This window comes from Bufo bufo, chromosome 3 (assembly GCF_905171765.1).
Source record: "Bufo bufo chromosome 3, aBufBuf1.1, whole genome shotgun sequence".
In the NCBI taxonomy this organism is placed as follows: Eukaryota; Metazoa; Chordata; class Amphibia; order Anura; family Bufonidae; genus Bufo; species Bufo bufo.
Genome location: NC_053391.1, coordinates 685211152 through 685221911, shown reverse-complemented (window position 1 = coordinate 685221911; position 10760 = coordinate 685211152). Strand labels below are relative to the sequence as shown.

General features: G+C 43.3%; 1 protein-coding gene across 5 annotated transcripts; it reads right to left on the bottom strand.

Moving 5' to 3' along the window:
* Window positions 1–1419: 1419 nt before the first annotated feature.
* LOC120996526 (P2Y purinoceptor 2-like) lies at window positions 1420–9737 on the bottom strand. 5 transcript variants are annotated; one of them, XM_040426484.1, is made up of 4 exons: window positions 9611–9673; window positions 7680–7835; window positions 3843–3934; window positions 1420–2437 (listed from the first exon to the last, which is right to left on the bottom strand). In XM_040426484.1, the coding sequence occupies exon 4, from the start codon at window positions 2419–2421 to the stop codon at window positions 1489–1491; it is 933 nt and encodes a 310-aa protein (XP_040282418.1). In that variant the 5' UTR covers window positions 2422–2437; window positions 3843–3934; window positions 7680–7835; window positions 9611–9673; the 3' UTR covers window positions 1420–1488. The 5 variants fall into 5 exon arrangements, with proteins under 5 accessions (XP_040282418.1, XP_040282419.1, XP_040282420.1 ...); XM_040426485.1 differs by lacking the exon at window positions 9611–9673 and adding an exon at window positions 9175–9193; XM_040426486.1 differs by lacking the exon at window positions 9611–9673 and adding an exon at window positions 5292–5381 and having other exon boundaries at window positions 7680–7849.
* Window positions 9738–10760: the final 1023 nt, after the last annotated feature.

Genomic DNA, 10760 nt, shown 5'->3' with positions numbered 1-10760 from the left:
AGCTACTTTCCCGATACATCCCCACACGCACTCTCCGATCCTCACAAGACCTCCTTCTCTCCTCTCCTCTTATCACTTCTTCCCACAATCGCCTCCAAGATTTCTCCCGTACATCCCCCACACTCTGGAACTCGCTACCCCCAACATATCAAACTCTCACCTACAGTGGAATCCTTCAAAAGAAACATGAAACCCCACCTCTTCAGACAAGCCTACAACCGGTGACCCTGCTGCCTGTATACCGCCATGACCAGCTTCACCCTCACCTACTGTGTCCTTCTCCCATACCATGTAGATTGTAAGCCTCGCGGGCAGAGCCTTCTCTCCTTCTGTACCAGTCTGTAACTCGTCTTGTTCCTGCTTAGTGCAATTGTCTGTATTATGTATGTGCACTGCTTATCATATGTACAGCGTTATGGAATGAATGGCACTTTAAGAATAATAATAATAATAATAATAATAATAATAAAATAAATAAATAAATCTACTCCAGAAATAGTGAGGGCACCAGGAGTCTGAGATAACATTAATTTAGAGACTATAAAACTTTCACACCCCTTATCTGGAAGATATTGTAGGACTCGTTCTCCAGTTTTTTTTTATTCTGCTATTTTTCCTATGTCCTTTCATTACACCATGTCTCTGCTCTTTTTGTATATTTATATATAGTGCTGTTTCTTCAGATGTGAGTTGTCTCAAAAACTTGCTATGTAACATTGTTGTTTCTATTTTTGATAGCCATTAAAAGGTATCCGACCTGCAAGACTCTTATTCTGATTAGGCTAGATGCACAAGACCGTATGTGTTTTCCGGTATTCAAATTGCAGATCCGCAAAAAAACGGATGACGTCCTTATGGCATCCGTTTTTTTGCAGATCCATTGTAACAATGCCTATCCTTGTCCGCAAAACGGCCAAGAATAGGACATGTTCAATTTTTTTTGCGGACCACGGAACGAAGCAACTGATGCAGACAGCACACGGAGTGCTGTCCGCATCTTTTGCGGCCCCATTGAAGTGAACGGGTCCACACCCGACCCGCAAAAAATGCGGCTCGGATGCGGAACCAAAACACGTTCGTGTGCATGTAGCCTTAGGCAGAGTTCACACATCAGTTATTTAGTCAGTTATTTCTATCAGTTATTGTGAACCAAAACCCGAACAGGTCCAGATCTTTCCATTGTACCTTATATCTGAGGAGGCTTCACTATTGGTTTTGGCTTACAATAACTGATGGAAATAACTGAGAGCAACAAATAAACTACATGAACCCAGGTCAGTGGTGCTATCTTGCAGGCTGATGCTCCCTACTACACTACACTACAGGTGCCCTGCAATGTCCGATGGTCTTGGTTGTCTACAGTTTGTCACCTTGTTTGTCCCAAGCATGTAAGGTCCTTGGACAGTTACCGCACATGTATTAAAAGTATAATAAACCAGTTTATATAATAACAATAGTCATACATAACATTGTATCAGTTCACAGATTTTAAGAACTGTTCGGTCTTAACCTGAACCTCCAAACTAGAAAGTACAAGATTGGGTCAATGCAGCTGTTGGCGCTGGCCAAAGGTCGCATTGATTTGTAGGCCACATTAACCGCCTCTAACGTGGCACACGGTGCAGTGTCCACCTTACGGAAATAGTAGTACATAGTCCTGGTGACATGAAATGGCAGGAAACAGATGATGAAGACCAACATTACTGTGATGATCATCTTGATGGACTTCCTCTTGGACTTGGTGTTCTGAGAGTTGTTCTCCATTGGCTTGGTGAGAACATAAATCATGTAGGAGTTGCAAGAGATGAGAATGGTGAAGGGGACACAGAAGAGCAAGGCCAGGTTGACGGTGTTGTAATTGACAAACTGGTCAAAAAGTTCAATGCTGGAGGTATCGTGGCAAACGGTGCTGTTATGATTGTCACTGGTGGAGATGGTGACGAAATAAAACGTAGGAGATTGCATGGCAACCACGACAATCCAGATGCAAACTGAGGCTATCCTTGCATAACGGATGTGGCCCCAACGTAGAAACTGCATGGGGTAGCAAACCGCCAGGAATCGGTAAATTGTGATGCACAGTAAGAAGAGGATACTACAGTACATGCTGGTATAGAAGAGGAAACGGACAATCTTGCACAAGGGCTCAGTGAAGGGCCAGTCGTTGGCTTTGGAGTAATAATATGCCAACAATGGTAAAGACAAAGTGTACAGGAAGTCTGACAGCGCCAGGTTGAACATGAAAATGTTGACCACTTTCCATGGACGAATCCGAAATATGAAGATGTAGAGGGAGAAGATGTTGAGGATGAAGCCAAAGGCAAATACAATAGCGTAAGACGCGGGAAGGAGGATATACTTGAAGTCTTCATCAAAGATACATCGGTAGGTCAAGTTCTTTTCTTCAAGATCGTCATCCATGGAGCAAGGCAAGTGACTGAAAAAGTCAATGAGGAAGGAGATTATAGAAATAGTACAAAGAGTTTTAACAATTCTAAAGCCTTCATGTCCAGTAAGACAAAGACTTGGGGCACTCAACCTCTACCAAGCTCCTCATCAGTTCAAATTAGGTGACAGTAGAAAAAACTTCAACTACAAAACATATTAAAATCAAATAGATATAGTAGTGTGCATGCTCCCTACGGTTCCAAAATGCGCAGTGAACACACCCTAATCGGCTCCAGCCTACGGATGTCTAACTTGGGGTACTTAAGGCACTTTCCCTGTGGAAGGGTGTCTGGGCGATAAGATCACTAGGTTTCTAGTATCCTGTGAAAGTGTACTGTTTCTATTGTCTGCCTATGTACTGACTCTCCTCCCATTTCCTAGATTGTGACTCTCTGCAGCTTAACCTGTGCCTGACCTCCATATTGACCCTTTGCTGCCCATCCTGACCTTGGACCATTTACTGTGTTTCACATACAATACCTGCCCTGACCTAGGCTTGTCCCCGATTACGATTTTGCCTAACCCCTCTGGTGCCCTGCACCGTTGTCTCTTGTCCACTATGGATCATCTGTCAATCATACAGAGACTTCTCCAAGAGGTAGCAGCCTAGTGGCTCCCCTACATAGGGGTTAAGGAGTGAAAATCAGGGGACTGCCATGATAACGCTCTTAGGAGTAGCCCAAAGTCAAGTCTGTTGGTTGACACAGTGGTTCCACACCCATTGCCAAAAGAAAGGATAGGCAGAATTTGTGTCTCCCTTGAATTTTCTAGTCAAAGATGTCTGTGATTCACATTCAAGAGCTCCAAGAGACACAATGCCCCTGCCCATTCTTTTACATTGATTCCTGGGATATCATCATAGCAATGCAGGTTTTAATGTTAACAGACCAAATGCAGAATCAACATGTTTCCATTCAAGGACCTACCTGGCAGATTTTGAGACGACCAGGGATCAGACTAGTTAATATTTACCATGCCTAATGCTTTTTCCATAATCAACACCTATCACCTAACCATTGGGACCCCCACAGATTGTTCCCCACTTGGAGCGTTGGTCATGCATGTGCACTATTGCTCCATTCAAAGTCTGTGGGACTGACAGAGATAGCCAGGTTGAATGGAGCAGTGCTGCACATTTGAAACCACCACTCCAAACAGAGGATAATAGAGTGCCATTCTTATGATCAGTGGGGGTCCCAGCAGTTAGGTCATCGGCGATTAGAAACAAACCCTATCCTTAGGATAGTTGATAACTATTTTGATGGAAACCCTCTTTGATGGTCAAGGGGGTGTGTTTAGACCCCATTGCCTTCCCTCTAGTAAACCAGTTGCTGCACAACAGTAAGAGATCAGCACTTTTCTACTGGATGGAGCCCCCCTGACCTCAGACTCACCTTTACACCACTTTACAGGATGAGTTGGATTCTGAGTGACACAGTTTCTTTACTTCCATTTTTTTCTATTGGTTTTCCATGTGATTGCAATCCTGATGAAGAAGCATGATAAGGAACAAAAGATATGTTAGATGACAAAAGATGATATGTTTCATCCGAAGTCGATTCGCTTATCCCTATATATTACATTATCCAAAAAGTTGTTAGTGGCTGCTTTTTTGAAGTGCCACACCTGTTAACACCTTGTTTTTTGTATTATGCCATTAGTTTAATGGATCTGAGTTGGGATGCCAGACACAAACCATGGATAGGAGTGATGCCATGTTTTACTAATTCTGGAAATCCCCTATTAGTGCTCTAAGCTTACACAACCTCATACAATCTGCTGTGTCTATGTACTTGTTGACAATGGTAATAGCTGCATTCTTTCCTTGGATATCTACAATCTATGTGTATGTATTTGAGTCATAATCAGATCACTAACATGTCACAATATTGTGAGAATCACTTGTTGGGCAATAAAAGGCATTAGGACAATACAGAGTGCAAAAGGGGTTGGTGTGAACCCATGGCGGTACCCTATAAATCCAAACTTTATGGGCTTCTATGGATAGAAATGTGAGAAACTATAGCCTGAGAGAAACTGGAAAACAACAGGATTGTGAACATACCCTTAAAGTATGTCTTTTATAGCCATACTCCTTCAACTAATACTGTATAAGTGTATTTTGCTCTTTTCCTTAAGACATGACATCTCAAAGATAAAGCATGCCTTTAGATCTCAGTATCATGTTGTGAGAAACACTTGTTGGGCAATGAACGACATTAGAACAAAATAGAGTGAGAAGGATATTGCTGTGAACCCATGGCGGTACCCTATGTATCCAGACATTATGGGCTGCTATGAGTATAATCAGAGAAATATGAGGACCTACAGCCTCAGAGCTAACTAGAAAGCTGGATTGTAAACATACCCTAAAGTACAGTATGTCTTTTTTAGCCATTCTATTGCATTTCATATTACTGTGTATCATGAATCCTTTCCTTAAGATATGACATCCCATAAAGAAAATCTGCTCTGGAATTTCAGTATATTATTGTAAGAAATTCTTTTTGGGCAATGAAAGGCATTAGAACAAAATAGAGTGAAAAGGGGTTGTTGTGAATCCATGGCGGTACCCTGAGAAATCAGAAAAATGCAGAGCTCTGCAACTTGATAGCGAACTGGAAAACAGCAGGAATGTGAACATATCCTTAAAGTATGGCTTTTATAGCCATGCTGGAGCATTTCATATCTATGAATCATGGATCTTCTGCTTAAGTTATGATATCCCATAAAAAGAATCTGCCCTGCAATTTCAGCGCGAGTCTGAGCCATGAGCTGCCGACTCTATCCGGTTTTGCTCGCTCAGTATCATCCCACACCCACAGCATGGGGTTTTCGCTTACTATTTATAAGCCGATGTCACCGGTTCTGATGTTATCTGTTAATTGACTTGTTTTGGTTGAAATGCTCCACCTACTAATTTAGTAAAAATACTCTAATAGAAAGTACAAAGTTGTCAGAGGGCGCACTGGCCTCAGGCCTACACAGCACAGCGGCATCCCACAAGGAAAGAGGTTTTATCGTCTTATTATTATACCGTATGGCTGTAGCTAGCAGGGCAGCACGCATCTTGTAATTCATCTTACATTTCTTAAAGGAACATGATCAAATATGTTAAGCTGCTTGGGCTTACGTGTAGCTTTATGAACACACATTCCTATTTCAGAGAATTACACAACCGGCAATTTCATAAATATGTCTACCATCAGAATCACTTATTTCATAAGCAGGATATTTCTAATAACGGCTAAGCAGACAGTATCACACATGATAAGCTTAGATACACAGCTCAGCAGACAATTTCTCATATAATAGGATTAGCGACAGTAGCTCCGTAGACAGTAAAACACACGGGAGGCTAAGGCTACTTTCACACTGGCGTTTTGGTTTCCGTTTATGAGATCCGTTCAGGGCTCTCACAAGCGGCCCAAAACGGATCAGTTTTGCCCTAATGCAGGGATGGCCAACCTGCGGCTCTCCAGCTGTTGTAAAACTACAATTCCCACCATGCCCTGCTATAGGCTGATAGCTGTAGGCAGTCTAGGCATGCTGGGAGTTGTAGTTTTGCAACAGCTGGAGAGCCGCAGGTTGGCCATTCCTGCCCTAATGCATTCTAAATGGAAAAGGTTCCGCTCAGAATGTATCAGTTTGCCTCCGATCAGTCTCCATTCCGCTCTGGAGGCCGCCTGCAGCGTTTTACTGTCCGCCTGACGAAGCAGAGCCAAACGGATCCGTCCTGGCACACAATGTAAGTCAATGGGGACTGATCCGTCATGGCTGTAGAAGACATAATACAACCGGATCCATTGACGGATCCGCAAAAAACGCTAGTGTGGAAGTAGCCTTAGTTACACCTTCTCAGTAGACGGTATCACTCATGATAGGCTTAGATACAGTGGGCTTGGCAGACAGTATCGCACATGAGAAGCATAACTGTATCTTCTAAACATTGGATTAGATACACAGCAGATAGAATCACACATAATAGGCTTGTATGCAGCAGTTCAGCAGACAGTATCACGTTTCATAGGCTTAGATACATCATGTCAGCAGACAGTATCAAACATGATAGGATTAGATACACAGCTCAGCAGATAGTATCACACAGGATAGGATTAGATACACAGCTCAGCAGAAAGTATCACACATGAGAGGATTAGATACACAGCTCAGCAGACAGTATCACACAGGATAGGATTAGATACACAGCTCAGCAGACAGTATCACACAGGATAGAATTAGATACACAGCTCAGCAGACGGTATAACACAGGATAGGATTAGATACACAGCTCAGCAGACGGTATCACACAGGATAGGATTAGATACACAGCTCAGCAGACGGTATAACACAGGATAGGATTAGATACACAGCTCAGCAGACAGTATCACACATGAGAGGATTAGATACACAGCTCAGCAGACAGTATCACACAGGATAGGATTAGATACACAGCTCAGCAGACAGTATCACACATGATAGGATTAGATACACAGCTCAGCAGACAGTATCACACATGATAGGATTAGATACACAGCTCAGCAGACAGTATCACACAGGATAGGATTAGATACACAGCTCAGCAGGCAGTATCACACAGGATAGGATTAGATACACAGCTCAGCAGGCAGTCTCACTTATGATAGAATTAGATACACAGCTCAGCAGACTGTATCACACATGATAGGATTAGATACGCAGCTCAGCAGACAGTATCACACAGGATAGGATTAGATACACAGCTCAGCAAACAGTATCACACAGGATAGGATTAGATACACAGCTCAGCAGACAGTATCACACAGGAGAGGATTAGATACACAGCTCAGCAGACAGTATCACACAGGAGAGGATTAGATACACAGCTCAGCAGACAGTATCACACAGGATAGGATTAGATACACAGCTCAGGAGACAGTATCACACAGGATAGGATTAGATACACAGCTCAGCAGACAGTATCACACAGGAGAGGATTAGATACACAGCTCAGCAGACAGTATCACACAGGATAGGATTAGATACACAGCTCAGCAGACAGTATCACACAGGAGAGGATTAGATACACAGCTCAGCAGACAGTATCACACAGGAGAGGATTAGATACACAGCTCAGCAGACTGTATTGCACATGATAGGTTTAGATACAGCAGCTTAGTAGACAATATCACATATAAGATTAGATACATCAGCCCAGCACACAGTATCACACATGAGAGGCTTAGATTTACCTCCTCAGTGCCCGGATACATCAGCCCAGTATCAGTTTTCGGCTCTGCTGTTTCCTGTAACACTTCTGACTTAATAACCTGTTTTCTCCGGTATTACACAACTTGCGGGGTAGAACCGTGACGTTCTGGGTCTGCAGAGCGTTAGACCGCAGGTATCTGGTTTTATGAAACTTAAGGTTAAATACCGATATACCGATTTGAGGGAGTTGACCAAAGAAAGACTTCCGATTGCTCAGCTCTGCTACATCTGTATTTTACTGCCCTTCTCAAAAGAGGGCACACAGTTGGCGCTGCCACTGCACCATTATTACTGGCATGAATAAATCGCCAACTTATTTGGGGATAATTTTGCCCATGCTATCAGATTTGTTAGATTGGAGAGCTGGGTTTGTCAAATGCAGTAGGGCTAAGTTTATCCGATGTAGCAAAGTAGAATCTGCCTAAGGCCTCTTGCACACGAACGTTGTGTGCCCGTGGCCGTATTGCGGCCCGCATTCGGCGGGTCCGCAATACATGGGCACCGGCCCGTGTGCACTTCGCATCACGGATGCGGACCCATTCACTGATGCGGAACGGAAGCACGGATCGGAACCCAGATGTAGCAGTGCTTTCTATATCAGCTAAAGCACAGACTGTGGCAGCACTGAGTTTGTCAGATGTAGCAAAACCCACAACCATATCAGAAATTAGTTTATCAGATGAAGCAGAGCTGAGTTTGCCGGCAACTACAAAAATCATGTCAGATGTAGCAAAACAGAGTACGGATGAGAAGTTTGCCATATGTAGAAGTGCTTTGTTTTACAGATGAAGCAGAATTGAATTGTTCACATCCAACAGAGCTGAGTCTGTCAGATATTGCAAAAGAGAGTTTGCCAAATGTAGCAAAACTGTCACCTATTTCAGAAATCACTTTATCGGATGATGCAAGGCTGACTTTTACCAGCTATTGCAGAATGATGGTTTTCAGATATAGCAGAACTAACTTGGTCATTGCTGTGATAAATTAATCAGAATAAACAGAGCTGAGTTTGTCATATGCAGTACAGTTGAGTTTGACTTGGTAGATTCAGTACAGCAAAGTTTGTCACGCAGTAGAGATAAAGTTGTCTAATAAAGAAGGGCGGAATTTGTAAGATGCAGCAGATCTAGGACAATCAGATGCAGCAGAGCTAGGACAATCAGATGCAGCAGAGCTAGGACAATCAGATGCAGCAGAGCTAGGACAATCAATCAGATGCAGCAGAGCTAGGACAATCAGATGCAGCAGAGCTAGGACAATCAGATGCAGCAGATCTAGGACAATCAGATGCAGCAGAGCTAGGACAATCAGATGCAGCAGAGCTAGGACAATCAATCAGATGCAGCAGAGCTAGATTTGTCAGATGCAGCAGAGCTAGGACAATCAGATGCAGCAGAGCTAGGACAATCAGATGCAGAAGAGCTAGGACAATCAGATGCAGCAGAGCTTGGTTTGTCAGATGCAGCACAGGACAACTTGATAGGACTTGACTGTGCTCTGATCCACTGTGTGATCTCTTCTTCTTTTTCTCCATCATTGGACAGATCAACCTGCAGGTGACGGGTGTGAATACAGCCCATGTTGAACTGCCCAAGCTTTCCCATGTAGCAGTGCTAAATGTGATCTAAGGTTTAAGTCATGTAATTATAATGTTGTGCATAGTCACATTGGGAGTACAAGTCTGCACGAACATTGCGTACCTAAAGAAATACCTGACAAACTCAGCCCTGCTCCATCTGTATATACTAAATGCAAGAAAGAACATGATCCGGTTCTGCATTCATTTACAAAATGATTCACTGAGCTGTAAAACACAAAGAGGACGGACAGTAACCCCCATCATCTTACGGAAGAGAGAGGGGGCATGTAGGGCACAGGTATGTGACCAGCAGTCCCCTATATGGGCACTTACCTGCCACACTGCTGATCTGCAACTGGAGCCCCAGGAACTTTCACAGATAAAGTTTTGCAGCTCTGGACAAACAGAGAAGTTGATCATTTACTTTTTATTCAGTTGAATCACTGGTTTATGGCTCCACCTTCAGAAGATGCGATTCCCAGAGTGACACCAGTGTGGCTGTGATGTGGCTGGTGGCACGGAGCCTATATACACATCACCCAGCGACACCGCCGAGGGACGGAAACTCCTGCCAGTGATGCGAACAAAATTACACCCCTGAGGGGAAAGTGGTGACAAAGTGTCCAGGAAAGTAGAGTAACATTCCCATCAAGATGAGCCCAAGGGAAGTATAATTATGTACAGAGAGACGCCACCAGCAGAATAGTGAGTGCAGCTCTGGAGTATAATACAGGATGTAACTCAGGATCAGTACAGGATAAGTAATGTATGTACACAGTGACTGCACCAGCAGAATAGTGAGTGCAGCTCTGGAGTATAATACAGGATGTAACTCAGGATCAGTACAGGATAAGTAATGTAATGTATGTACACAGTGACTGCACCAGCAGAATAGTGAGTGCAGCTCTGGAGTATAATACAGCATGTAACTCAGGATCAGTACAGGATAAGTAATGTATGTACACAGTGACTGCACCAGCAGAATAGTGAGTGCAGCTCTGGAGTATAATACAGGATGTAACTGAGGATCAGTACAGGATAAGTAATGTATGTACACAGTGACTCCACCAGCAGAATAGTGAGTGCAGCTCTGGAGTATAATACAGGATGTAACTCAGGATCAGTACAGGATAAGTAATGTATGTACACAGTGACTCCACCAGCAGAATAGTGAGTGCAGCTCTGGAGTATAATACAGGATGTAACTTAGGATCAGTACAGGATAAGTAATGTATGTACACAGTGACTCCACCAGCAGAATAGTGAGTGCAGCTCTGGAGTATAATACAGGATGTAACTCAGGATCAGTACAGGATAAGTAATGTATGTACACAGTGACTGCACCAGCAGAATAGTGAGTGCAGCTCTGGAGTATAATACAGGATGTAACTGAGGATCAGTACAGGATAAGTAATGTAATGTATGTACACAGTGACTGCACCAGCAGAATAGCGAGTGCAGCTCTGGAGTATAATACAGGATG